Source organism: Colletotrichum orchidophilum (genome assembly GCF_001831195.1).
Source record: "Colletotrichum orchidophilum strain IMI 309357 chromosome Unknown Scaffold_10.1, whole genome shotgun sequence".
NCBI lineage: Eukaryota > Fungi > Ascomycota > Sordariomycetes > Glomerellales > Glomerellaceae > Colletotrichum > Colletotrichum orchidophilum.
In genome coordinates, this window is record NW_019172966.1 from 287,402 (window position 1) to 313,325 (window position 25,924).

Genomic DNA, 25,924 nt, shown 5'->3' on the forward strand with positions numbered 1-25,924 from the left:
CGGCGTACCAGGGGCAAAATCTTGGGAGATGAAGCTTCCTTTTTCTTTTTCCGCGCGGCTCCCTCCTTCATGAGCAGCTACCTACTCTCCAATCTTCAACCCGAGCGGGATCGGGAGCAGGAACGGACGAAGAGCGCGAGAAATCGAGGGAGGTCACCTCCTTGGTTCCTGTCTTGGACGATGAATGAGTACAGGCGTGATTCGCCACAACATTAGACTTGGGTAACAAAACGGGCATCGTAAACGACTTGAGCATCGCTGCAGGCTCATGTGAATGAAATGGGAAACACAAAGTGCATCGTTCATTGCGTGTATTTTGGCTAATCTACAGGTCTAAAGTCATTGGCTAGACAGGGGTTTTACCATCCGCCTCTGCCGCGATCGTAGCCTCCGCCCCTTCCCCCACGTCCACGATACCCGCCATTGCCTCGTCCGAACTGCTGATACTGATGATGCAACTGCTGCGGTGGTGGAGGCGGGGGTGCCACCCACCCGCCCATGTGCGGAGGCGGGACGCCAGGGCCTGGCGGCGGAGGAGCCCAGCTGTGTGAGGGAGGAGGGGGCGGCGGCGGCCATTGGCCCTGATAGCCTTGAGGAGGGGGCGGCGGTGCTGGAAAGTGACCGAAGCCGCCGGCCGCTTGTGGTGGTGGCGGAGGATACGGCGGAAAGGCTTGCGTTTGTGGGGAGTTGTAGCTGGGGGGAGGCGGCGGCGGAGGCGGCTGATGATGGTGCGGCTGTCCCCAGCCGGTGGTGTGGCCGGATCCGAAGTCTGGGTTGTGCCGATTGTCTCGGTCAGGCGGGGGTAGCGGTGACCTGCTCGCGTTGGCGCGGCCCCTATGTCTCGCTGGGCTCCGATCGCGCGACCCTGACCGCGACCTGTACCGAGGACGCGACCTCGACCTCGACCGCGACCTGCTGTAATCTCTAGAATCGTAACGACCGCCGCGCTCAGGGCTACGGCGGCGGTCCCGGCTCCGACTGCGGCTGGGAGTCCGCGAGTCCGGCGAGAGTCTGCGTCGTTTCAAGGCTGGCGGAGAGTCGCTCCTGCTGGATCGGCCACGGGAGAAGCTCCTAGAACGGCTCCTGGAGTCGGATCGCTCACGGCCGCGATCGGCTCCTCCAGCCTTGGTCTTCCTCCTCCGCTGCTTCATCTTCTCGCAGAATCTGCGGGACCACCCGTAGTACGTCTCCCCGTCTACGACCTCGCCCGTGATCTCGTCTAGAACGACGCGCTCGCCCATCTCGCTGAGGTCTGTGTGCTGCAATTGCTCGTCCTGAGGGGGCGCGCCTGGGTTGTAAAGCCTCTCGACGTCGGCGAGCAAGTCTTTGACCGCCTTGGCGAGGGCCTTGTCCGCCGGGCCTGGGGCGAGCTGCAGTGGTTTGATCATGTCTGGGTTCATGGGCTTCGTCGAGTTCGGTGTGAGGTGCGGCAGCCAATTCGCGGCCGGTAGATCGAACCAGGGTGTGTTGGGGTCGCCATGGATCGAGGGGATCATGTAGGGCGCATCTTTGGTGGGCCTTGAGCTGAGATTCGACCCCGTCTGGTCCTGTCCTCCCTTTGACACCTTGCCGCCATGGGGCGCTTCTTTGACGGTCTCGCGAAGGTCATTGATGACGGTCGCGGAGAAGAAGTTGTGCTTCTCCCACAGCGCCAGAAGCTCCTCCAGCTTCTTTGCGTGTTTGGGGCAGTTTCGAAACTTGGCGGCGCCGTGGAGCAGGGGTGTCAGGCTGGCCTCCAGGGCGGTCGCGAAGCGCGCGTCCTGATCCCGCACGGCGACGTGGTAGAGCACGTCGTTGATGATGTACAGGACGTGCAGACGCTTCCTCCGCGTAGAGGGCTTCGTCTTTGCATCATCGGGAAGGGAATTGGAGAGGGCGGCCAGGTATTTGCCGACGGCGCTGACGCGCGCTGGGGAGGAGATCAGGTTCTTGAGGATCCAGCGCTTGCATTTCTAGAGAGAGGCAGCAGGAGTTTAGTCGACCTGCAACATACAGAGAAGCGCACACGGTGGGAAGAGAAAGAATAGCGACATAGTGGAGAGGCCGTTGGAGGGCGTCAAACCTGAACGTTGGCCGGCGAGCACTGGTGTATCGCGTCGTGGAGGAGGGTGTGGAAGCTCTCGATCTCGGGCCGGGTGAGAGAGACAGGCTCTTTGCGGAAGAGGATGGCACTGAAAGAGGCCTTGGCTATCGCTAGCTCAGGGTTCGCCATTGTGTTCCACTTCGCATGCCTGCCGATTGGGTTGGGGTTTGGAAAAGCAGGCGGACAGTGAGAAAGTTGGGCGAAAGGTGTGGTGAGGTGGGATGTCGACGTCGAGCTTGAGCTGCCAGGAGCAAAACAACCCGCCACCACAAGCTGCAACGGCCGCCACAGCTGGGTGCTTACGGCGAAAGTGGCTTAGCTCAGGTTGAGGCTGGAGGAGAATCGGGGGTTCTGCGGCATCTTCCGAAAGGACCCATCTGCCCAGTGCGAACGGTTGGCTTGCCTTTAAGCGGTTTGCGCCGATCAGCCACCTCATGCTTGAAGCCCAGGAGGTTGAGATATTCCGGGTTGAGGTTAGTGTGCACATGTTACGGAGGCAGGGCATTCACCTGTAGGCGTGTGTTGAACGACTCAAGAACTGTCATTTTGTTGCCGAAGGTGATACTCCTGTCGATTCACAGACGGATATACAATGATGTGGGCTTTGGATATATTAATGAATCATTGACAAGCTGTTTCTCCCCGAGGCTCAAGGTACACACCGCTTTTACACAAAACACCACCGCGACGTATTGCCCCGAAATTCAAACGCGAAAATAGGGCATCGTTTCTTCGTGTCGTCCTCAATGATACAATGTACGACCAGATTCGGCCAAGCAAACAATTATACTACATGAGCTCGGGGCCGATCGAGGTCCATCCACCACTCTTATCCCGTAGCTATGAGAATCGATCTCCCTTTGGACTCTTGAATGGCGTACTACTCTCGTATTTACTCTTCTCCGTCACTCTCTGCGATTCGGTCGCCGGGGCGTGGCGGGTCGGGGCGGGATCGGAGCTAGACTCCTGGCTGGGCGAGCCGGCGGTGTCGGTGCGCGCATCACCACCCATGGTCGTCGCGGAACCGGGCTGAGTGGGAACGTTGTCGCCGTACTCAAGAGACTGGACAATCATCTTCTTCTGGCGCTGCTCCTCAAAGCGAGCAGCACGATCGGCGTTGATGCTCTGCTTGGCAAAGTAGTAGGCAGCTCCGCCGGCTGTAATGCGACACGGTATTAGCTAGGCTTCCGCGACGGGGAGGGGAGGACCAGGTGACCACGTACCTGCGCAGAGGGAGCCCCATCCGAGCCTGCGAGACGAAGGGTATCAGTTTTGATCAACGACGAGAGCGGTTTGCGACGAGTCAAGCTTACCAGAATGATTTGACCTAGGATCAGGCTTGATGTCAGGCAAGAACTTGAAACCATGTGCGACGGTCGAGGAGTAACTTACCGTGTTCATGTTTGCGGTGGGATGTGAGGGTTTGAGAAATGGACGGACGATTTGCAGGATGAGGCAATTGAAAGTTGTTCAGTCCAGACCGGAATGAACAAGAAGGAATGGAAAAAAAAAAGGTAGCCCTGTCGGGTAGCTCGAGGACGATGTGAACCCGGTCGATCGGAGCGCAAGCTGCCACTGAGGGCGCACTGTAGAAAGTGGGATGGTCTGATGGTGGAGCTCGAGAATCCCCGATGGCTTGGCCTTCTGCACCGTGCACGCGAGCTGTGGACCCCGAAAGACTGCAAGAGGTTAGTCGGCAACGGCTCGCTTCAAGCTGAGGTAAGCAATGATAGGAACGTAGGTAGTCCCAGACCCCAGGCACGAGACAGGTGTGCCGGACTCGAAGACCGCGAGCCCTTGAGGCACTGAGGGACGTAGTTTACAGGGGGGGGGCTCAACGGCAGATCAGGCTGTGGATTCACCTAATTACGGAACAACTAGTGTCCAACCTTGAAGTTCCTCAGGAACCAAGGCCAACGGCGGCGACCCTGGTATCCCCAGCCGCGAGGTACATATGCAAAAGTACCTCCAGGTGGTCACGTCGTGGTTGTGGCTGAGAGCCTCCGTATCTTTCAGATTCTCTCTTGGGGTCGCCCAGAGTCCCGCAACTGGGCTCTCAACCCTGGCCCAAATGTTGAGGCTGGCAGAAATGGAGACACGGCTTGGCAGGGCCATATGTCATTACGGGGACTGCTAAACCCAGACGGGCCACAATGCTGCGGCGGGACAGGCACGTCGCAGCGCAAGTCGTAATTGACGGCAGTGTTTGGATGGCGAGTCCCCTCAAACCTTACGTACATGCCACCACGTACCGCTACCTCCCCCTCCTCTGTCAGTGTCAGTCACCACCCTACTTCGTGCTCCTGTGCACGGCGCCGCAAAGCACTACTGCGGCCTACGTGCCTAGCACACGTTTCCCTTTCCCTCCCCTCACCTCCCCTGCGGCCTGCCCTGCCTCATCTCGGAGAACGGTACTTCGCTCCGTCACCCAGACTGGTGCGCCAACCCAGGTACCGGCAAATCAGGTACACCATCCACACACTGCCGTCCCAGCAAAACGGCTACGGCTGGGAATCTTATTGCTCCAAGGGGCCATTGCAATGCCACTTCCTCGTCAATCACAACCTCCCGTACCTTGCTGCCACCGCTCCAGAAAAAACGCCCGAAGCTTTCTTTCACTTCCCAGCGCGCCCATCGTGACGACCGCCCTTTCAACCTGGCCATGCTCCCTCTCGCATCTCAGTAGCTTCGAAACAACCGCCCAGCATCATTATGCTGCTCAGCCCTCTTGCACGGCCGTCCATCACAGTTGTCAGAATCTCTCCCATCACACGCGCGCAACAAACTCCCACGCCCGCTTACGCATCCTTGCGACCCTCGATCTCGTCATACCACAACCAGCGACGTCCTCTGCTTGGCTAAGCCGGCGGTAGTCCTCGAAAAAGGCACGCCGTTGAAGGGCTCATGAGGATACACTTGCAGACGTGGGTGTAATGGGCATCGGCACCCTGGGCTCCCGCTGTCGTCTCTGCTACAACCATGGCTCCTCCCGCTCAGAATGGGCCTGATGGCTCATCACTTGTACGCTGCCCGTGTCCGGCGCTCCGTTGCCATGCTGAACTACTTTCCAGAAACCCGTTTCGTCGCTGAGGGCCAAGTTCGAGAACATGAACAAGAATGGTGAATCCGCCGCCGCGCCTGGTCCCTCCCCACCACGAACCATCTCTCCGGCCCCGAAGCCCGAGTTCCTTCGAGATGCGAAAGCCTCCTCCGAAAGCCTCCCAATCCCCCCGAGACCCCGTGAGCGCGCGAGCATCTCGGGACCGTCACTCCCACCTCCTCTGCACGAGCCCGTCCCTCGCTCACCCGGCCGCTCCCTAGGTGTCCCTCCTACCTTGAAACCTGAGCCGGTGAAAGCTCCTTCGGTCCTGGTAGAGCCGCCTCAGTCACCACCCAAGAACTCCATCTCGAGATTCACCATCGCTGAGACGTCAGCTTTTTTGAACGCCGCCGACTCTGGCTCTTCCACACCCACCACGCCAACCACTTCGCGGGCCTTTAAGATCCCAAGTCGGCCACACACCCCTTCGCTCGATCCCCGACGGTCACCAAGGTTATCTGCTTCACAACCACCTTCACCACCGCCCCCGAGAAGATCTGTCGAGATACGGAGGGATAACAAGCCTGCTCTGCCCCCGCCAATCAACCGTGCCGAAAAGCCGTCGATGCGAGACCAGCCAAAGGCCCCTTACTACGCAGACCATCAAATCGGCGCTGCTGAAATCAGGGGAAAACTCAGGGATGAGACATCTCCGTTCAGTAGCCCACCTGGAAGCCCCGAAAGTATCCACGACCCGACCCCTCCGACACTCCCCACGAGACCGAAAGCGCTCGCCACACAGACGGAACCACCGCCGCCTCAGAGAGGCAGACCGCTGGATGTTGGATTCGCACCGCCGCCCGTCCATCACTCAATCGTGACCAAGAGAAACCAGCGGGAGCAGGAAACGAATGGTTTCATCAAGGGTCAGATCACTCCGCAGATCACGGGCGACCGGCCCAATGTACCCGCTCTTCCCGCGAGGCCGCAGACCGTTGCGGAGCCTCCGCCGCGACCGCCCGTGACGATGAAACCGCCTCTGCGTCCTCCAAGAGCGGGCGTCAACACCCATATCGTCAGCCACTCCGTCAGCCACTCCGTTGACTTCCAGCCCCCGCCCAAACGAATCGTTTCGACTCCGACAACAACACATCTTCCGCCGCCATCACGGCTACCGGGACGTGCGAATACGGTGACAGAGCGGACGTCAGAGAGACCTGCGCCGCGCCCGCCGCCTCCTCAACCGCCCCAACCGGTCCAGCACGCTCAGCCTGCGCAACCGCAGCCAGCCGAGCCGACCGTATCTCTGATTCCCTCCAGCAATACATCAAAGGTCGAGATCAACGGCAACATACCAAACTTCCCGGACCCTGCCAATGTCAACCGGCGGCCGCCCTATATCAAACAGGGTATGCACGAAATACAGACCAAATACGATCCGCGAACGTTTGACGTGTGCGGCGATCTCATCTGCACGACTGGCCACTTGACACGGGTGTGGAACCTTCGGGATGGTGAATTATTGATGAGTTTTGCCCACGGCGAAGGAATCAAGGCTACAACCGTGGCCTTCAAGCCCGGCCTGAATGTGGACGAGGAAGGAAAGAGACTGTGGATTGGAAACAACTTTGGCGAACTGATGGAAGCCGATATTGCAACGCAAAGCGTGGCTGCGAATAAGCCAGGGGCTCACGGCCGGCACGAAGTTGTCAAGATCTACCGCCACTTCAACGAGATGTGGTCGTTGGATGAGAATGGCGGCTTACTCGTTTGGGCCCCAGATGAAGAGAGCGGTACGCCGAACCTGACCAACAACCCCCACCAAGCCTTCCGCCTACCCAAGGGCCATTCATTCTCAGTGGTTGTCGGAGACAAGTTGTGGCACGCGACGGGCAAGGAGATTCGCGTGTTTGCCCCATCGTCGGACGGACAAATCCAGTTCCAAGTGTTGGTCCGCGCCCTGGTTCAGGACACAGCGGGCGAGGTGACTTCGGGAACCGAAGTGCGGTCGCAGCCGAACAAGGTCTTTTTCGGTCACGCCGATGGTAAAGTGTCCATTTACAGCACACAGGACTTCACCTGCCTTGGCATCGTCAACTTGAGTTCGTGGAAGATCAACACGCTTGCAGGGGTTGGCGATCACCTCTGGGCGGGCTTCAACACCGGCAAGATTGGTGTCTATGATATGGAGCCAACGCCATGGGCTCAAAAGAAAGACTGGCAGGCTCACGAGAAAAACCCTGTCGTGAAGCTCGTCTCGGACCCGTCGAGTTGTTATAGGCTGGATCGCCACCAGGTCATCTCTCTCGGCGCCGACAACATGGTCCGTGTTTGGGATGGCCTACTGCAGGACGACTGGCACGAGACGGAGATGAAGGCCATGGACACGCAGTATTGCGAGTTCCAAGATCTCAAGGTGCTGTGCATGACTTGGAACGCGGGCGCCTCAACACCTCACAGTTTGCGATACGCACAAGAAGATGCCGAGTTCATCAAAAGCCTGCTTACTTCCAACAGCTCGCCGGATATTCTCATCTTTGGATTCCAGGAGCTCGTGGATCTGGAAGACAAAACCGCAACAGCCAGTATGTTACCCGTTTCTCCCAGCAAGAATCAATGCTAACATGAGTAGAACGCTTCCTAAAGGTGAAGAAGAAGGAGGGCTCAGATCAGGAGCACATGAGTCATCAGTATCGCGACTGGAGAGATTTTCTCCTCAAGAGTCTCGATGACTACATGCCTCCGGACTGCCTGTATCATCTGCTCCACACTGCCACGCTTGTTGGGTTGTTCACTTGCATCTTTGTCAAGTCGACGCTTAGAGATCGTATCCAGAACCTCAGTGCAGCAGAAGTCAAGCGAGGCATGGGCGGTCTTCACGGCAACAAGGGCGCCATCGTCGTGCGGTTCATGGTGGACGACTCGTCACTGTGCTTCATCAACTGTCACTTGGCAGCAGGCCAGTCGCAGGCCAACAGTCGCCACAACGACGTCGCCGCCATTCTCGAAGCCCAAATCCTGCCGCCCGAGCGAGATCCCAACGCTCGTCTCGACAGCTACGTCGGTGGCGGAGACGGCACCATGATTTTGGACCACGAGCTGTGTCTGCTCAACGGTGACTTGAACTACCGCATCGACACCATGTCGCGCGACACGGTTGTCATTGCAGTGAAGCAGAACAATCTCGCCAAGCTTCTCGAGCGAGACCAACTTCTCGTGGCCCGGCGGCGAAACCCTGCCTTTAAGCTCCGTGCATTTGAGGAAATGCCAATCACCTTTGCGCCGACGTACAAGTATGACGTTGGAACAGACAATTACGACACGAGCGAGAAGAAGCGCTCGCCGGCGTGGTGCGATCGACTCCTTTATCGAGGCGGCAGCAGGATCAAGCAGGTGGATTACAAGCGACACGAAGTCCGCGTATCCGACCATCGCCCCGTCACGGGCAGATTCAAGTTTACCGTCAAGAAGATCCAGCCAAAGGCGCGGGCGATGGCGTGGATGGACTGCCAACAGAGATTCGAGGACCTCAAATGGAGCGAGGTCGACAATGACAAGTGAGTGCCATAGTATCGAGGTACTGGATTCGTACTGACCTGTTCTAGGATGTCCTACCTGACAAATGTCATTGGTTACGATGAAGCCACGGCACGGAGCATCATCCATCCTGAAAAGGCTACGTAAACCATTCGAAAAAGAAGCGCCAGCGCATCACACACAACGTACAGACGAATACTCTCCGCCAAGTGGTTAATTAGATGACAGGACAAGCATGAAGTCGGATGAGGCACAAGGTTCATGAATGGGAGATGAGTTTGGGGCGGGTATTGAAGGATATTAACGTAACGACCGGGGTCTGAAAAAGGGAATCACGAAAGGCGGATGGATCGCATGGTGCAAAAAACAAAATACTCTTAAAGCGTCCCACGACTTTATTTTTTGGCATTTAATGGCGCAGCTTAGACAGAGACAGAGAGCAAGAGAAGCTTTGGGGTTGCCCCATCACGATACGACGTAAGCAAAGGCGGAAACTGATGGGGGTCAATCAACCATGATGCCCTTCCTGATGCGGGTTCGTAGCGTGTGCTGGCCACCGAGTAGAAGAGTATTACCGGCGACGGGCATCGAATAAGCAGTAATGAAAATGAACAATCCACGACTTGCAGTATCTACGTGGTGACAAAGACTGACGTTCGACAAAGACTCGAGGGGGCATCCCTGCATACTTGGATCCGATCGTTGCTGCAGCTAAGGCGCGAGCGCGAGTGCGGTGAGGGAAGCAGTGCAGTCAACGCCGCGGTACCTTGCATGAGCCTCTTGGGCCTCGTCCTGACGTCGACGTTGCATGAGTGGCCGGCAGGTTTGTTGCTGCTGCCCGCAAAAAAAAGAGTCAGGGGGCTTCGGGTTGTGTTGCCGGCCGCATCATTGATCATTGAGTAATAGAGGTTAGACAGAGATGGACAGCTACGGGAAATTTTTGGCCCTGGATCAAAACTGTATTATTCGCAACCATGTTCTAGTAGACTGGAAAGCGAGGCGACTATGAAGAGACCCTATCAAGTGAACGACTGCATTTCTACAACGCGTGCTGTTGGGCCGGGGGTCTTTTTTCCCTCAAAATCTATTATTTTTTTCGGTTTCCTTTTCTCCCTTTTTCTCATGATTGAATTTCAAAATGAGCAAACAAAATCTCCAAGCTGTACCCATGGGCTCTCACAAGTCGAGTAGAGCCTTGGCGCCGGGCTCGCTGCAAACGTAGAGGACGTCGTGCTCGTTGGGGAAGCCGTTGAACTTGGTGGCGGAGCACTTGGTGTAAGCGCCCATGTCCTCAAAGTAGAGCCAGTCGCCGACGTCGAGTTCATGCTCAAACGATATGGTCTCGGTGATGCGGTCAATGCCGTCGCAGGTGGGGCCCCAGATGGAGTAGCGGATGCCCTCGCCGTCGGGGCATGCGTTGGCGGCGCTGGTGTCGTACATGGTCGAGGGCCCGGCGCGAAGGACCTTGGCGACCGGGTGCTGGTGGTCGAACATGATGCTCGAGAAGTTGCCGTAGAGGCCGTCGTTGACGTAGACCATGTAGCGCTTCTCGTTGAGAGTGGGGTCCTCGACGGTGCGGCGGGCAATGATATTGCAGGCAATGGTGAAGGCCGCGGAGACGTAGTAGCGACCGGGCTCGGCAATGATGTTGACATTGCTGCTCACGGGAAAGTACTCGTCGAGGGCGCCGCGGAGGACGGTGGCCATGTCCTCAAAGGTGTCGCCGCAGAAACCGCCGCCAATGTCGAGCGTCTTCATCTCGAAGCCGTAGGCGCGACCTTGCTCAAAGACCTCGTAGGCGTCATAGACGGCTTTGTAAAAGGCCATGGGGTCGGAGGCGCCGGAGCCGACGTGGAAGCTGACGCCGACGACGTTGAGGCCGAGGTCCTTGGCGACGCCGAGGAGCTCGTTGGTGGCTTCCTTGGCGGCACCGAACTTCATGCTGAGGCGGCACAGGCTCGATTCGTCGTCGGTCATGATACGGAGGAACAGCTCGGCCTCGGGGAAGAGCTTGGCAATCTTGCGCAGCTCGTCGGCGTTGTCAAAGGTCATCTGCTTTACACCCATGGCCTTGACGTAGCGGACGTACGAGTTGGTCTTGCAGGGCTGGGCGTAGATGATGCGCTCGGGAGCGGTACCCATGCTAAGGACCTGGTCAATCTCCGTCTTGGAGGCGCAGTCGAAGCCGGTGCCGAGGGCGGAGAGGAGCTGCAGGACCTTGGGGTCCGGGTTGCACTTGACGGCTGCTTCTGTTAGTCACGGTAGCTCGATCCACACGGCATGATTGACTCACCATAAAAGGGCTTGACGCGCGGCAGGTTCAGCTTCCAGCGCATGTGCTGGCGGTAGACCTCGCCGAGATCACCGACGAAGAAGGTGTCCTCGTCGCCTGGTTCACAAATCTCATGGTCGATGCTCTCGACGCGCTGGCGGAGAGCATCGCCGATCAGCTGTTTGGGGTTGATGACTCCATGTTTGACGTGGTGATCGACAAAATGCGAAGTCTTCAAGACTGGTTGATGGTAGGTACTAGCATAATTGATAGTAGCTGGTGCAAAGTGCTCGATCGCGGCTGTTGCCATAACCATATCCCAAGCGGTTGACGGGGTTTGGTGGTTTGTGGTTTGGAGAGAGTTTGTGGGTTGGGTGGGAAGGCGGTGGGTGTCGGTCTGGTGCTTCGACGCGTGGGCAAAACTAGCTTTGAGAGCAAGTTTTTCCTAGTTTTGTGATGGGTTGATAGTTGAAAACCTAGAACAACACGAGAGTCCTAGGGTGGTCGAAAGCGGTAGCAGACAGATCCCTCAGTGATCTGACGAGGTCTTCTCGACTCCCCCTCGGCGAGAGGAAGAGCTGCAGAGCCCGTCTTATGCGGCAGCTGGTTGGGGGTGGGAGAAGACGGGGGCGTCTGGTGAAGCAAACCGTCAAAGAGAAAGAACTCGAGCTTTTGCTTAGACGACTGCAGGTGGTGGAGGCGGGATGGTGTTGACGATGTGTCGAGTCTTTCGTACGCTGAAATCTTGGTCACTGACAAAGCTCACGGCCAGAGAAGCCGTGGTGGGCTGTGTTGCCTTTGAATTGACCAAAGGCTAAGTCTGGCGGTGAAAGGGGGGGCGATCTTTATACAAGATCTGAAAGGGAAGAAGACAATGGCCTGGTTAGCAAAGGATTCCCTGTATGAGCGTTTTATGCGTCCTTGTGCTGTGGTATACGGAAAGGGGGAAACAGGTAGGAGTTGTGAGAGCGATTTATTTTTTGGTGTTTGGGCAAGCCGCAAAATGAGTGTGTAGGTAAATGGCGATGCGAGCTGGCAATGACGAAGCCATGTGACAAGGCAGTGTTCTCGGGAAGTTGCGCTACCGCGTGGTTCCGTTTAAAAAACAGTCAGGACTGGACTCACCAGAGACAAAGAAACCGGACGAAGGGCGAAACCAGAGTCCAGGCAGTTGTATCTGTATAACAATTACAGTAGTTGCGAATAGCGGGAGCTGTTGCGTGGTGTGGGTTGACAATGAACCTTGGGTTGGTGTTCCAGGAACCAAGCGTGTGGCCGGGGGGGTGTCTGTTTTTTATTACGATGGCGAGAGGGTTCAGGTTTCGTCTGCCTTCGCCTCGGGTCCTTTCTGGTACTCTTAATAGTGGATCCGAGAGGGTGGTTGGCCACACACACACGCTCCTCAGGCCTCGAGCGCACAACAGCAACCTACCCACAATTCTTTCAAATTTTTACACGCTCTCTACGTTGCGCTGCGACAATGCCTGCAGCTTGCACCTACAAGCCAGGACACGTCCCAAGCTTTCCCGGCCAAGGTTCAAGCCGCCTCCCTAATAATGATGCTGGCCCGCCAGGTCCCGTCCCCTCTGCGTAAGTACCCGTCGTACCCGTCGTACCCAGTTTCAATATCCGTCCCATTCAAACAACGACGGCCTGAAGCTGGGTAATCTCAAGTTCTCAACCCAAGTCCGAAAAGCAAAAGACTCTGATGACTCCTCTCAGGTTCCGAATTGTACCCGGCCCACCCTAGTCCAGAGCCATCAGCAGGAGGCCCGGTATGGATACTGCCAACCTTGAAGCTCTGGAGTCTGGATACCTTGGATCCCGCCACTGTTTGCTCATTCTTCAGCGTGAGGTCATGTACGGAGTACATCTTCCCGTCACCCTTGCAGCTCAGACACCGGAACATGCAGAACAAGGTACCGCAGTGGATGTCTCTCACAGTGGGTGGATGTGGAAGGCCTCAACTTGGAGGGTTGGCTGTGGTTGGCAAAATCATCCACCATTACAAATTCGTCCCGTCGCAGGTCCTACAGCTGCTCTGCTTGCTTGCAGCTCCATCTGCCATGCATCACGATTCACCGCAGTCCACCACCACCACCAGCTGCTCCCCATGTTCCCTGTTCCATGTGCCAGTGGCCCAGTCAATGCCTCTTTTGACCGTCTCTGATCATCTTGTCTCCCCGTCAATCCATGCAGGACCGCGTGCTGTGTCCAGCCACACTCCTCGGCCTCGCGTGCCTCGATTGCTAACGGATCTCCCATCACCGATCGCGCTGACAGATCGATAATTTTCAGACCGCAACTTTGCGCGTCTTCCAGATGCCCAGTCTATGCGGCGGTCGTCTCGCTGTCATCCTCGCGCCCCTCCGGTTCCATCCTGCCCCAGCTTTCACTAGCTTTAGCTTTTTCGCTGCTGTCAACTTCGCGGCTAGTCGCAGCTAGGACCCGGTGATTCTTCCAAGTTTGCCGGCGTTGAACGGTGATGTGGGTATGATGGACGATTCAACCCTAACTGTCCGTTTCAAACGCCGACTCCTACAGTCACGTCGTGTCTCCTTCGTGATTCCCTCGTCTGAGAGAACAGCTCGGTCTGAGAGAACAGCTCGGCATGCAGGTTGCTTGAGAACGGAAAATCTCCCCGTGTTGGCAGAAAGTAACGAGACTTGTCCGTCTAGACCGCCGCCACCGCCCACGGCCTCGCTCGCTTGTCATCACCAACACCCACCACCCAGAGAAAATTCCCTCAACGCATGTCCACTCGGACGGTTAGCATAATTAGCCTGATTTTCCATGCACTCTTTCCCCAAGCAGCTCACTCACTCCGTAACGGCCCGGTTGAGCTTCTGTCACAAATCGCTGACTGTCGATGGCACTCTGTCTGTCCCCGACGGCCGCTCACTTGGGACGAAAGGTGTAGAAGCATGTGCCTCTCCCACACACACACACTGCTCCCAACCCCGAATTGTTCCTGGGCTGCCTCCCGTCAGATGTCCACTCGGTATGGCCCTCGGCATCCCCAAGCCTTCTTTGGCTCAGGGCCTCTCGCGACCGCTCTCGCGAGCCGCACTGCCGATGCTGAAGCCCATGAAGCCTACCATGTACTACTTGGCCAGATTCTCGAGGCATTTGTGGCGCTGTGCCTAGGAGGTGACGTATGCGGGGCGCTGTCTCTGGGGCCATCTCCCGTTTTGTCACTCGGCCTGGATTTGCTGGCTTCTAATTGGTCGCACTTGATTGGCTCTCGCCGCGTGCTCACCACCGGGCTTTGACGACGTTGCATGTACTCTGCGCCTTAGTCCAACGATCCAAAGCTGAGGATGTCGGGTCTGATAGCACGAGCCTGGCCGGTTAGTCCGTACAGTGTACGGGCTACCCTGGCTCATCTTCTTGATCTTGCGTTGTCTAGTGGTCTCCAAGCCATTGAGATTGGCAGGAAGACGTATCGTATCTGAACGCGTCCGTGTATAGAGAAGAAGAAGAAAGGACCTCATACAGCTGCTTCTATTCAAGAGTTGGGTATAATGTTACACATGAGTGCTGTACAGTTATGGTTACAGATTTGACCAAAAGGTTCACCTTTCTGCGGTCTCTATGGTACAAGCCGGTCGCGGCGTGGCTTATTCGGCGCCGTTGATGTCCATTTCGTGAATTTTCCAGGTGCCGTCCACCCACGCGCGCTTCTCGCCCAAGAAGGCTACTCTCTCCTCCTCCTTCTCGAGAGCGTCGACAATGTACTTCTGGGCAACCTCGCGCACTTGGTCCTTGGAAACGTCGAGCAGTTGCTCGCGGCGCTTCTGCTTCATCTCTTCCGTGATGCCAGACAGGAATCTGCCCATGCCCTCCGAGTTGACTGACTGAGGAGCATCGACGCCCTGGAACACGGAGATCTTGGCCTCCTCGAGATCGCGATCAGCCCATGCCTTGTCCCTGGCCCACTGACCAGCGTTGCGCATGATGGAGAGAGTGTTCTGGGGGTTGGGGTCACGGTAGGAGTAGAATCCAAACAGACCGTCCAATCCCCTCGAGTACGCTCCACCGCCGTAGGCGCCACCCTTCTCACGGATCTCGTGGTGGAGGTGCTTGTGAGTGAGGAGCTGCGCCAAGATCTGCAACGGCGCTCCGTCCGCGGACGTGTACGAAACGGTGGGCACCGCCAGAGAACCGTAATAAACCTGGTATGGCAAAGGGAAGAAGGACTTGATGTTCTTCTGCAGCGTGGCGGGTATGGAGGCCGACGGCAAGGGCAGATCCTGGGGAAGGGTCGACATGAAGCTAGTCAGGGCGTTCAGGTTGGCGCCCGTGCTCTCTGCCCCGCAAGTGAGTGCTGTGCGGAAGTTACCACCGGCGAGCGCGATTTTCTGGATTTGTTTGAGTTTGTCAATGACATCCACCAGACCATCCGTTTCGGGACGATTGGCAAGCGACGTGACGAGCTTGACCTGCGAGAGACCGCCGATCTGCTGTCTGAACCAGGCGTTCCGGGTAAGCCCAGCTTCCGCGAAGCCGCGGGCGTACTGGTGGCCGGATGAGGCAATGTCGTTGACCACACCGTCGGCAGAGGCCTGAAGGAGCTGTCTGATGCGTAGGGCGGCCTCCCGGCTGTCGAAATCCGTGTCTTGTACAAGCTTGCGCAGAATATCAAACATGACGGGGACATTCCTGTCCAGGGCCATACCCGTAAATATCAGACCCTCGCTCGCTTGGTGAAAGTCGGTGGGGGAGGGCGTCGAGTGGTAGCCCACGGACACGCCTCCTGTCTTCAGCTTGATCAAATCCTCGAGCTGCTCCATGGACATGTCCTTAGTGCCGAGGCGCATGATGCTGTCGGAGAAGAGGGGAATCAACTCTCTGAGCTCGTCGGGAAGGTTTTCCAGGCTGTTGATGGCTCTGAAGTAGGTCAGGCCATTTGTCGGGGCCTCGCGCCACTGGATCTTTACGCCGTTGGCGGTCTCGTCGCGGACAACCACGGGCTCCTTGCTTCGGGGGATGTCCTTGACGTGCACCGTAGGCAGACAGCTCAGGTCTTCCGTGTTCGACTTGCCCTGCTCGACGAGAAGGTCTAATTCGCGCTGCTCAAACTTCTTGCGAGCCGCCGCGTCACCACCGGCTTCCTGGGATGCTTGCTGGATCTTTGAGGCCAGCCTCTCCTTCTCCTCGCGAGCGAGGTCTTCGCTAAAGGTGGTTGACGGCGACATGGTAAAGGACAAGGTGTTGTCGTTCAACAAGTACTTGTCAATCAGGCTTTCCAGATACCCGCCTTTGGCGAGTTCGGTTTCAAAGGCTGAAATAGTGTCGTTCCACGCTAGTGAGTCGAAGGGGTCGACACCCGTGAACCACTTGGGCTTGAGTCTGTGGAGCATGGACATGCCAAAGTTGGCTGTCTTGTGCTTCAGAGCCAGCTCCAGCTGGTGGAGAGATCCATCAATCTTTGTTCTGTCGAACCCCTTTTGACGGACCTCCAGGAGGATGCGCTGGACCTCGGACTTGAGCTTGGGCACATCGGCCTCCTGAACGCCAGTCAATCCGATGGAGAAGATGCCCAGCTTTGCGGAGCTGTCGTAGCCGGCGTTGGGACTAAAGTCTGTGCCGAGGCCAGCCTCGATCAGCCCACGGTATAGAGGAGATCCGTAGCCGTCCATCAAAAGAGTAGAGAGCAGCGCCAGGGAGAAGGACTCGACGACGTCGGACGAATCTCCCATGATCCAGGAGACAGACGTCTTGTACTGCCTGTCGGGGTCCACCAGTGGATCGAGAGGACCCTTTACGGTGACGTCTCTGGGCCCAGCAGCCAGGGTGATTGGTTGGTGGATAGTCTTGTCCTCTTGTATCCTCTCGAAGGCGCTGAGCTGGGCGTTGACCTCCTGCAGGTGGTCCGATAGGGGCATGTCTCCGTACGTGAAGAGCTTCGCGTTACTCGGGTGGTAGTGCTCAGCGTGGAACGTACGCAGCTGCTCGTACGTCAGGTCGGTAATCTTCTGTGGATCACCACCAGAGTTATTGATATCGGGGAAGATGTGATCCTGGAATCGAATGTAGAACAGGTAACCGGCGTCCGACATCTGGCCCTTCATCTCGTTGTACACGACTCCCTTGAAGACGAGATCGCTCTCCTCACCCTCGGCTGCCTGCGGGTTCTCCGGTCCAATCCGCCATCCCTCCTGGGTGTAGTCAGACTCCTTCAGCAGAGGATGCAGCGTCGCATCCATGTATACCGACATGAGGTTCTTGAAATCCTGCGAGTTCGTGGTCGCAAATGGGTAAAAGGTGTGGTCCGAGGCCGTGAAGGCGTTCATGAAGTTGGACAGAGTCCTCGGCAACATCTTGAAGAAGGGGTCGCGGATAGGGTATCTGGGGTTTGGGTCAGCAAGGAAAGGCATTGAAGGCACAAGAGCCACAACCATACCTCTGACTACCGCACAGCGTGGTGTGCTCCAGGATATGGGGCACACCGGTGTCGTCGGGAGGGTTGGTCTTGAAGCCGATCGAGAAGACATTGTTGCTGTCGTCGCGGGCGATGTGCAGGTAGTCTGCCCCGGTCTTGTCGTGTTGTAGGTGAAGAGCAGTCAGCTCCAGCTCGGGCACGTGCTTCGTCCTCAGCAATGTGAAGCCATGGAGCTTGTCGCCAGGCTTGGGATACTGAGAGAGCTCTGTCACGGCTTTCTTGGCCGTGCTGACGGCGTTGCGCAACATTTTGAAAGGATGGCAGAGGATGGCTTGCAGAGGATCAGACGGGCCTCATAGTCGGGAAGGAGGGAGAGCTTCGTTCCAAGAATGACTGGACGGCCTACAACTCAGAAGGAGCCAATGTGGAGCGTAGGAGGCAATTCGCAGCGCCAGCTGACTTGGAGCGCTGGAAATTTTTAGGCGTCGCCGGCGCTGCTCCGCCGCTATTCGTCATCACACAGCGCATGTGGGGTTCATATTCATCAAAACGCTCTCCGGGGCACTACAGGGTCAGTGGGCCTGCGTAACGCATTAACGAGCAGCTAACACGGTGCAACTGACAACAGCGACGCCGCCCGGTAGATTGGGACGCTGTCCGCTAGGCAAGTACCTCGTGGCCCTTCTCCGGGTGCACTTTATTCTCCTCCCTTCCACGCTGCCAACGAAACCGCGATACCAAAGGCGACCAGTGGGATCGTGGGCAATTGGTATTTTTTTTCCCTCCCAAACTCAACCCAATATCGGTAGCCGTATCGATTAACCGCTACGCTTACCGGGGACCGCTTAACCGAGTTGTTGGCTTCGTCGGCCGAGACCCCCAAGAGGTACTCGACATCTTGTTCGGGTACGAGGCCCTGCAGCAAGTCTCCTCCACTCGTTTTTCCCATGTACAGTGGCATTTCTAATGCGCACGCTTGAACCACCAGACCACGCTACCTTTCTCTAGCCCGTCTTTCTGTCCAACCTTGAGAATCTACAAAGGAGGTCGATGAAGGGGAAAGCGATAAGAGCACACGAACCGACTGCTGCTCTGAACATCCCGGTGGCACTGCCGCGGGGGAACACGACTCGACACCCGCTTGATTTTGCGACACCGACCCGCTCGATCGATCGAACACGGATGCGAATTCGTCGGTGACGACAAGGCCGCAAGGAACACACCACTGCCCCCCCTCCTGCCGCCGAGTAGATGCCCCCCAGCCAGGGCGACGCCGAGATGTCCAACGGTCAAGATGGTCACGCCCACCCGCCGGCGGCGTCTCTGAAGAAGGGAAAGCAGAAGAAGGCGGTCGACTCCAACGAGTCTGCAAAGCTACTCGCGCAACGCATCTCGCAGCTAGAGCAAGAATCAGCTGGAGAGAAGGATCAGGAAGCTGAGATTGGTGCGTACCGCCTCCCATGATACCCTTACCCCTCCCGGGTGGGCCGAACTCAGTATGTCGCGTGAGCATCGGCTCCCATATGTATGGAGGATTGTCGAAGCCTGCGAGAGCCACGGTCAGAGGGCCTGGAGCAGGGCAGGGTCATTTCGTGCAGGGAATTGCGTCGGAGACAAACATGATGAGGAGTGTCCGGGCTAACACCACCCCACAGAGCGCGAGGTCAAGCGTGCGAACCGCGATTTGGCCCAACAAGTGGCAAAGATGAGCGACTTGCAAAAGATTGAACACCTTACCCGTCGGTCCAGCGAACTGTTAGCCGACATGCGCCGCGTTGAGCGAGAGAACCAGAAGAACAAGAAACGCGGGGACGCCCTGCAGAAGGAAAAGGATGCGAATCGCACCGAGCTTAGCAAGACGGTCGGCCTCAAGGAGAAGCTCGAGAAGCTCTGTCGCGAACTGCAACGGGACAACAACAAGTACAAGGTTTGCGGTCCTCTCACCAGCGGACGGGGCACGGTTGACCTTGTGTAGAACGAGAACAAGACCCTCCAGGACAACCTGAAGCACAACAGCTCGGCTTACGACGAGAAGCATGCGGCCTTGCTAGCCAAGTTGGAGGGAATTCAAGAAGAAAAGGATCATCCGCGGAAGCAGGTTGTGGACATGAGCGTCGACACCTTGTACGTGCCCTCGCCCGCTGTCACATGGACCAGGACTAACTCTCCCCCAGGTTCAAAAACCGGTTCAAATCCTTCATCGAGCAGTACGAGTTGCGCGAATTGCACTTCCACTCCACGATGCGCACCAAGGAGCTGGAGGTGCAATACAATATGGCGCGCTATGAACGAGAGAAGAAGCTCGCCGAGGCCGAGTCGACAAGAGCGCGGAATCTCCAAGCTCAGGTTCAGACTTTTACAAAGACTGAGACGGAGCTCCGGAATCAACTCAATGTCTACGTTGATAAGTTCAAGCAGGTATGACTACAAAACGTCGAGTGCAGAGGTTAGGCTGAGCTTTGCTGACAGATCAAGGTTGAGGACACGCTTAATAACAGTAATGATCTGTTTCTGACATTTCGGAAGGAAATGGAGGACATGTCCAAGAAGACGAAGCGCTTGGAAAAGGAGAACGAGACCATGAAGCGCAAGCACGAGGCCACGAATGCCAACATCATCCGCATGGCTGAGGAGCGCGAGGACTGGCGCAAAAAAGCCGCCGAGGCGACCAAGAGAGCCGAGAAGCTGAGGAGCATCATTGAGCAGATGCAACAGCAGGGCCGCAAGGTCCCGCCTGGAATGGCGGCGACGCTGGAGAGCTGCTACTCGGACAGCAACGGCCACCTGGACGGCGACGGCAGCGACTACTCGGACGAGGAGGAAGGCGAGGAGGATCCGAGCGAGTTTGACGACGACACGGAGGAGGAGCCTCAACCGGGGGAGCCAGAACCGCCCAGGCCCTACGGTCCGGAGAGACCACCAGCACCCCAAGCCGCGACGAACGGTCATTAGGAATCCGGACAGAGCAATTTGGGGGCTACTCCTGCGGACAACCCCGAGTCCCACAGCGAGACGACTGCATTTTTGCCGACACAGCAGAAGAAGAAGAAGCGGGCATCGCTCAAGCAGAAAACGAGCCACGTTCTTTCACGTGTTTCACAGTTCTGCCAGGCAAAGTTGAATGCGCTGGTGTCAGCATTCACTTAGGGCACCTTTGTGCGACTGCACGCATTCTTTGGTCACCGCCTAGTACATTTTGACATATCTCGATGGGCACAGGGCATTGTGTTGGTTTGATGGAAAAGGACTGCTACAAGCGAACAAGCGCAGGGATCGAGTTGATCATGGTCCCTGGCAAGCTCTGTCTGATTCGATTAGCCATGTTTGGGCGTCTGTAGCAAGTGGTTCGGAATACAAGCAAATCTCCACGTGCTTGTACTTTATAGAGTTGACCGAGTCTCGGGGACTGTACCCTAAACTCAAATCCCAAGGACTCGTTCAAAAATGACGAAGCATTCCGCAACCTTGAAGGAGTGACGTCGATCTCCAGGGGTCACAATAGAGCTTAGCCACAGTTGGTCAGCAACCTGGCGGAAACTCTGCAATTTCCCCGGATCCACAAAGTCAATCCCACCCCAAGCCGCACCTTCAGGCTTCAGAAAGTCCCCCTCAGGGCTCTCACCAGCCACAAACAGTGCCGATGGCCGGAAACGCACGCACCATGGACCTTGACAATCCAAAGTCCACTCGCATCAGCACCCGCACCCGCACCCGCACCCGCAGCTGCAGCGAACCCCCCAAACCTGTCTGCCTGCAACTAGTGGAATGTTGAGCCCAACTTTTTGACAGCTGAGGTGAGGCTGCGTTTTGTTTCCGGCGCACTTGAAACCAACTGCTACTCGCCCAATCCACGTCCCATGGCTCCCTTCAACTTTCGACTTTTCGCTCGCCCTTGATCTGTCCATCGCCGCACTCGATCGCACCTACGAGGCCTCGACATTGCACTGCCCACCCAGGTCGAGGCCGCGCGATTGTGTATATCCACTCCACTCCCTTCTTATGCCCGCGACGTCATCCCTTGAGACCTTGCAGCCATCGCCAACATGGCCTTCTTGGAGGACCCGCGGCTGCGCCAGCGATGGAATCAAATCTCCCACAACGCCGGAGAGGTGACGGAGAATGCGGCCGCTGGAATCTGGAGCTTCCAGCATCACTACATCAATCCATGTCTAGCCTCCCTCGCCACCTCACTGGAGCAATGCGCCAATCCCTGTCTCGGCGACCGCGAAGAGCGGGCTAGGAGGAAACGGGAACGAGATCGCGCGGGCGGTCGGGCGGAATACAGCTTCGACTTTTACGACGACTGGTATGCCGAGGACCAGGACGGCGGATTCCTGGGCGGCTGGGGCAACGACGACTGGGATCGTCTTCTCGCAGGCACGGGGTCTCAGCCGCGAAAGAACACGGGCGAGGTGCAGGATCAGCCCAAGAGAAAACGCGGAATGAGCTACGGCACACGAGGCAGAGGAAGCAAGGCGTTGGAATCCGACCCGACCGTCATCCCTAGCACGCAGCCGATAGGGTTCCTGGGCAAGCTGCCGTGGAAGCTGGGTAAGACGCTTCGCTACAAGCCAAGCGCGGCGGACTTGCAAGATCACCCGCGGCAGCACGACGAGGTGGGCATGGGCGAGACGGAACCTCTCCTCGCAAACGACTCGGACGACGACGTTTTCCAGAGCCGGACCGCCAAGACTAGAAATCGCAGCGGGACTACGGGGTCAGGGGTCTCGTCAGACTCGTACCGGTCTCGGGGTGATTTGTTCCCCAGCGACGGCGAAGGCGAGGAAGATGCCGTGCCGCTAGACGACGAGTTTATGGTCCTGGATAAGGTCCGAGACGACCGCAGCAGTAGCAGGACAAAGGGCAGCAAGGGCAAACGGCGGGCCGACGGACGGCCAATGTCTCGAACGGTGTCGAGAGCGACGATTGACTCGAGCCATTCCATGCTCAGTCCGAGCGTGAGGAGGAGCTCGACAAGTGGACCCACGACACCGGATACACCAGTGGCGCCCTCAATGGAGGCCTCGATGCAGGAGCTGCAGATGGAAGAAGAGCGCATCCGGAGAGAGGAAGACGACGAGGTGGAACGCAAGCGACAGGCGGCGCTGCAGCTTGCATCAGAACGGGGCCTGCATGACGCCGGCTCCGAGGGGCCAACGTCCGAGGGGAAGTCGGACGCCAAAGTCGATGAGGTGGGAGACATGTCAGACGCCCCGACCCACAGATCGCCGCCATTATCTACGCACGGCGACGACGCGCCGCTCATTCGGTCCACTACGCAAGAGCAGTACATACGGACCGAGGAATTCGTCCCGGCACGTCTACCGAGCTTCCGATAGCTCAACGAGCACGTAGACAAGGCGTACGGGAGCTCGCGAGTTGCCTATTGTATAACAGTCGGGCGACGCCAACGATGATCATGCCATTACGATACCAATGCAGAGAAATGAGGGCAGCATTTCAATAGAGCGGTGCATGGCGCAGCGCGCATTCTGACCAAGACTTTGGCTCGCGCCAGTCGCTTCCGTGCCAATGACATTGTGAATGTGCTGTGTACATCAGCCGTCCACAACGGGATAGAAGATCGCCGGCTCACATGCGCAGTGGCTACCGTTTCAGGCCGCTCGGGGCCGGAGCTGGGGCTGGGTGGGCGAGCTGCTGTCCCAACAGGGCAACTGCCTCGGTGTGATTCCCCGCAAAAGAGCTCCCAAACCCCACACTCTAACCCCGGATTACCTAGGTGCTTCGGCACGCTCTCGACTACCAGCACCAAGCTTGTCGATTAAAGATGCCCTTTCGATCTTGGCTTGTCGCTGTTTCCTGTAGATTTTCTGTCACCATACGCTGCACTTCCCGAACACTACCGAATCCTCCGTGACACAGATTGAGACATTCGAACACCAAGCCTGAGACAAGACAGACAGGATGGCACCCTCTGGCCCCATCACGACGCCCATAACCCAGCTGCTGGGCATCGAACACCCGATCCTTCTAGCCGGCATGGCGCGCACATCCGGCGGGCCCCTCGCCGCGGCGGTCTCCAACGCCGGTGGCCTCGGCGTCATAGGCGGCTTCCAGTACACCCCGGACCAGCTCCGCGAGATCGTCGCCGAGATGAAGGAAAACTTTAGGTCCCCGGACCTTCCCTTTGGCGTCGACCTCGCCCTGCCGCAGGTCGGCGGCAACGCTCGCAAGACGAACCACGACTACACAGGCGGCAAGCTCGACGAGCTCATCGACATCACCATCGAGTCCGGCGCGCGGCTGTTTGTGAGCGCCGTGGGTGTGCCGCCCAAGCACGTCATTGATAAGCTGCACGCCGCGGGCATCTACGTCATGAATATGGTAGGCCACCCGAAGCACGCCGTGAAGGCGCTTGACCTGGGCGTCGATATCATTTGCGCGCAGGGCGGCGAGGGGGGCGGACACACCGGTGACGTGGCCAACTCGGTGCTCATACCCGCCGTCGTCGACGTCGCGAGGCGGTACAGGCCCACGATGCTCAAAGGCTCACCAGCGCTCGTGGTTGCTGCGGGCGGTATATACAACGGCCGGTCGCTGGCGAGCTCGCTGATGCAGGGCGCCGTAGGGGTATGGGTTGGCACGCGGTTCGTAGCGAGTGTCGAGGCCGGGTGTAGCGAGGAGCACAAGGAGGAGGTGGTCTCGTGCGGGTTCGACGGGACGGAGCGCACGCTCGTGCTTTCGGGGAGGCCGTTGCGGATGAAGACGAATGAGTATATCCGGAACTGGCACGCGCAGCCGGACAAGATTAAGACGCTCTGCGACGAGGGCACGGTGCCGATCGAGTTTGACTTTGAGCACGGCAACGACATTGATCCGCCGCATCTGATGGGTCAAGTTGCCGGTGCCATTGATAAAATCAAGCCGGCGGGTGAGATTGTGGACGAGATGGTCAAGGAGGCAGTGGAGCAGCTCAGGCTTGGACAGGTCTATCTCACCCAACGGAGCAGGCTGTGAGACTTGTTGTATGATTTAGAATGATGTACGAATTTAAAAAGGTGACTACAGACGGAATGGGTATTGTGATGTCGTGTCGGATAAAATCATTACGCTCCGTCTCCATCAGCTCAGATAAACTCCCCCACGCGGATCTGCGTCTTTCCCCATCCCTGCGCCAGCTCTCTGACCTCCCCTCCTATCCTCTCCGCCTCCTCTTTACTGTATCCCAGCCGTTGCTGGACATCTTCCGGAGTGTGCAGCTCCTGGATCTGCGGAAGCGGCGTGAGGGACTTGGTCGTCGTTGTGCCATTCAGGACCAGCGTCAGGGAGTCCAGCCCGGCCCGGTACCGGCACTTCAACCACGACCCCGGGTTGCGGAAAGGATCCTCACAGACGACGATGACGTGTCGCGCCCCGCGTACAGGGAACCCGCCGCCGCCTTTCCCCTCGACAATGACAATGCTGTCCTGGCGGAAGTCAATGTAGATCCTCCGATCGCCCCACGTGTTGAGCCTGACGAGGGTGTACCGCCTCAGCGTCTCGTGCCGGGCCTCGCGGTTGACGGACAGCAGGGCAGGATTCGGCGCGTGGGTGGCCAGCAACGTCCGGGGCCGGCAGGCATGGTCCCAGATCTTGAGGCGGAGTTCGGCAGGCAGGCGCGAGAAGGGCGAAAAGGTGTGCTCCGGCCCGCGGACCTGGAGGCGGAGCGTGTCGAAGTTCTTGGAGAGGTTGACGGTCGTCCGGCGGGCTTCGGTGGCGAGGACGTCGGTGACTGTCTGGGCGAAGTGGGCGAAGAAGACCAGGGGGAGTAAGGGGAGAGGCATCTCGGTTGCGGGACAGCCCATTGCTTCCCGTTTGAGTTTGTGCGCGAGAGACATGGTGGAAAGGGGTTTTCGCGTAAGGGTGATATTTGTACGGTGGGATAGGGGCTCGTCTGGGGTCTCTTCCGGCCTCTCCTATTTCTCATTCTCCTCGCGGCCAGATCGTGAGAGCGAAAAGGGGGCGGGCCGACGCCTTTTTAGAGAGAGACTTCCAAGTCAGCAGATTGAGGGACCCAATGACTAGCATCAACGAAAATTTCGGCGGGTAGGTCGCGGACTTTGTTTGTGTGTCTTGAGCCGGTGGCTGTTTGAACCCGGGGCTGCGGTGCCGCCGGCGCGGATCACGAACGCCACGAGTACCTTAGCCAACGGCGATACGCTGCTTGGCAAATTCCGGTCTAGATTGCCCGTCGTCCGCGGAGACAGTGAGAACGAGTGGCTGGGGGTTTGTAAGAGTCGTCTTTGACCGGAGTCCACAGACGCCTTAGTACGGGGGCTGGTGGGCAATGGGTTTCTTTGTTCTGGTGGGGAGACCTGGACGGCAGAGATTTTCGACCTTGATCAACAGGTGCCCTCTAGTGAGCGATGCCGAGGTGACCAGTCCTATTTGTATAATTCACCTGCTGCTGGTGCTGCAGCGTCTTCGATGCAATGGTATTGTAGACTGACGCGATCTGGCACTCACGGCGTGAGGCGCACAAGTTTCAAATGACACGCCGACTTGGACCCATCAGTGTGGCGTATCTCGACGTGTGAGGGTCCAACTGCACTTCGCCTATGTCTGGCATGATGGCTGCATCAGAATTGCCGCCATCTAGAAGAATTC

General features: G+C 57.6%; 9 protein-coding genes across 9 annotated transcripts; 4 read left to right on the forward strand and 5 right to left on the reverse strand.

The window, feature by feature from the left end:
* Window positions 1–359: 359 nt before the first annotated feature.
* CORC01_01903 (uncharacterized protein) lies at window positions 360–2,212 on the reverse strand (the record flags this gene model as incomplete). Its single annotated transcript, XM_022613556.1, has 2 exons — window positions 360–1,952; window positions 2,063–2,212. 2 exons carry the CDS (start codon window positions 2,210–2,212, stop codon window positions 360–362), a joined length of 1,743 nt encoding a protein of 580 aa, XP_022479940.1.
* Window positions 2,213–2,923: 711 nt separating this feature from the next.
* CORC01_01904 (uncharacterized protein) lies at window positions 2,924–3,484 on the reverse strand (the record flags this gene model as incomplete). The annotated part of the gene is made up of 4 exons (XM_022613557.1): window positions 2,924–3,240; window positions 3,307–3,332; window positions 3,397–3,410; window positions 3,476–3,484. 4 exons carry the CDS (start codon window positions 3,482–3,484, stop codon window positions 2,924–2,926), a joined length of 366 nt encoding a protein of 121 aa, XP_022479941.1.
* Window positions 3,485–5,062: 1,578 nt separating this feature from the next.
* CORC01_01905 (endonuclease/Exonuclease/phosphatase) lies at window positions 5,063–8,807 on the forward strand (the record flags this gene model as incomplete). The annotated part of the gene is made up of 4 exons (XM_022613558.1): window positions 5,063–5,104; window positions 5,155–7,708; window positions 7,756–8,680; window positions 8,729–8,807. 4 exons carry the CDS (start codon window positions 5,063–5,065, stop codon window positions 8,805–8,807), a joined length of 3,600 nt encoding a protein of 1,199 aa, XP_022479942.1.
* Window positions 8,808–9,836: 1,029 nt separating this feature from the next.
* On the reverse strand, window positions 9,837–11,248 carry CORC01_01906 (ornithine decarboxylase; the record flags this gene model as incomplete). The annotated part of the gene is made up of 2 exons (XM_022613559.1): window positions 9,837–10,903; window positions 10,954–11,248. 2 exons carry the CDS (start codon window positions 11,246–11,248, stop codon window positions 9,837–9,839), a joined length of 1,362 nt encoding a protein of 453 aa, XP_022479943.1.
* A 3,304-nt stretch (window positions 11,249–14,552) lies between these two features.
* On the reverse strand, window positions 14,553–17,625 carry CORC01_01907 (peptidase M16C associated; the record flags this gene model as incomplete). Its single annotated transcript, XM_022613560.1, has 2 exons — window positions 14,553–17,283; window positions 17,339–17,625. 2 exons carry the CDS (start codon window positions 17,623–17,625, stop codon window positions 14,553–14,555), a joined length of 3,018 nt encoding a protein of 1,005 aa, XP_022479944.1.
* A 943-nt stretch (window positions 17,626–18,568) lies between these two features.
* Window positions 18,569–20,269, forward strand: CORC01_01908 (myosin-like coiled-coil protein; the record flags this gene model as incomplete). Its single annotated transcript, XM_022613561.1, has 5 exons — window positions 18,569–18,761; window positions 18,973–19,244; window positions 19,293–19,441; window positions 19,492–19,735; window positions 19,787–20,269. The coding sequence occupies 5 exons, from the start codon at window positions 18,569–18,571 to the stop codon at window positions 20,267–20,269; spliced, it is 1,341 nt and encodes a 446-aa protein (XP_022479945.1).
* A 1,091-nt stretch (window positions 20,270–21,360) lies between these two features.
* CORC01_01909 (uncharacterized protein) lies at window positions 21,361–22,656 on the forward strand (the record flags this gene model as incomplete). The annotated part of the gene is made up of 1 exon (XM_022613562.1): window positions 21,361–22,656. The coding sequence occupies one exon, from the start codon at window positions 21,361–21,363 to the stop codon at window positions 22,654–22,656; it is 1,296 nt and encodes a 431-aa protein (XP_022479946.1).
* Window positions 22,657–23,242: 586 nt separating this feature from the next.
* On the forward strand, window positions 23,243–24,295 carry CORC01_01910 (2-nitropropane dioxygenase; the record flags this gene model as incomplete). Its single annotated transcript, XM_022613563.1, has 1 exon — window positions 23,243–24,295. One exon carries the CDS (start codon window positions 23,243–23,245, stop codon window positions 24,293–24,295), a length of 1,053 nt encoding a protein of 350 aa, XP_022479947.1.
* Window positions 24,296–24,405: 110 nt separating this feature from the next.
* On the reverse strand, window positions 24,406–25,155 carry CORC01_01911 (uncharacterized protein; the record flags this gene model as incomplete). The annotated part of the gene is made up of 1 exon (XM_022613564.1): window positions 24,406–25,155. One exon carries the CDS (start codon window positions 25,153–25,155, stop codon window positions 24,406–24,408), a length of 750 nt encoding a protein of 249 aa, XP_022479948.1.
* Window positions 25,156–25,924: the final 769 nt, after the last annotated feature.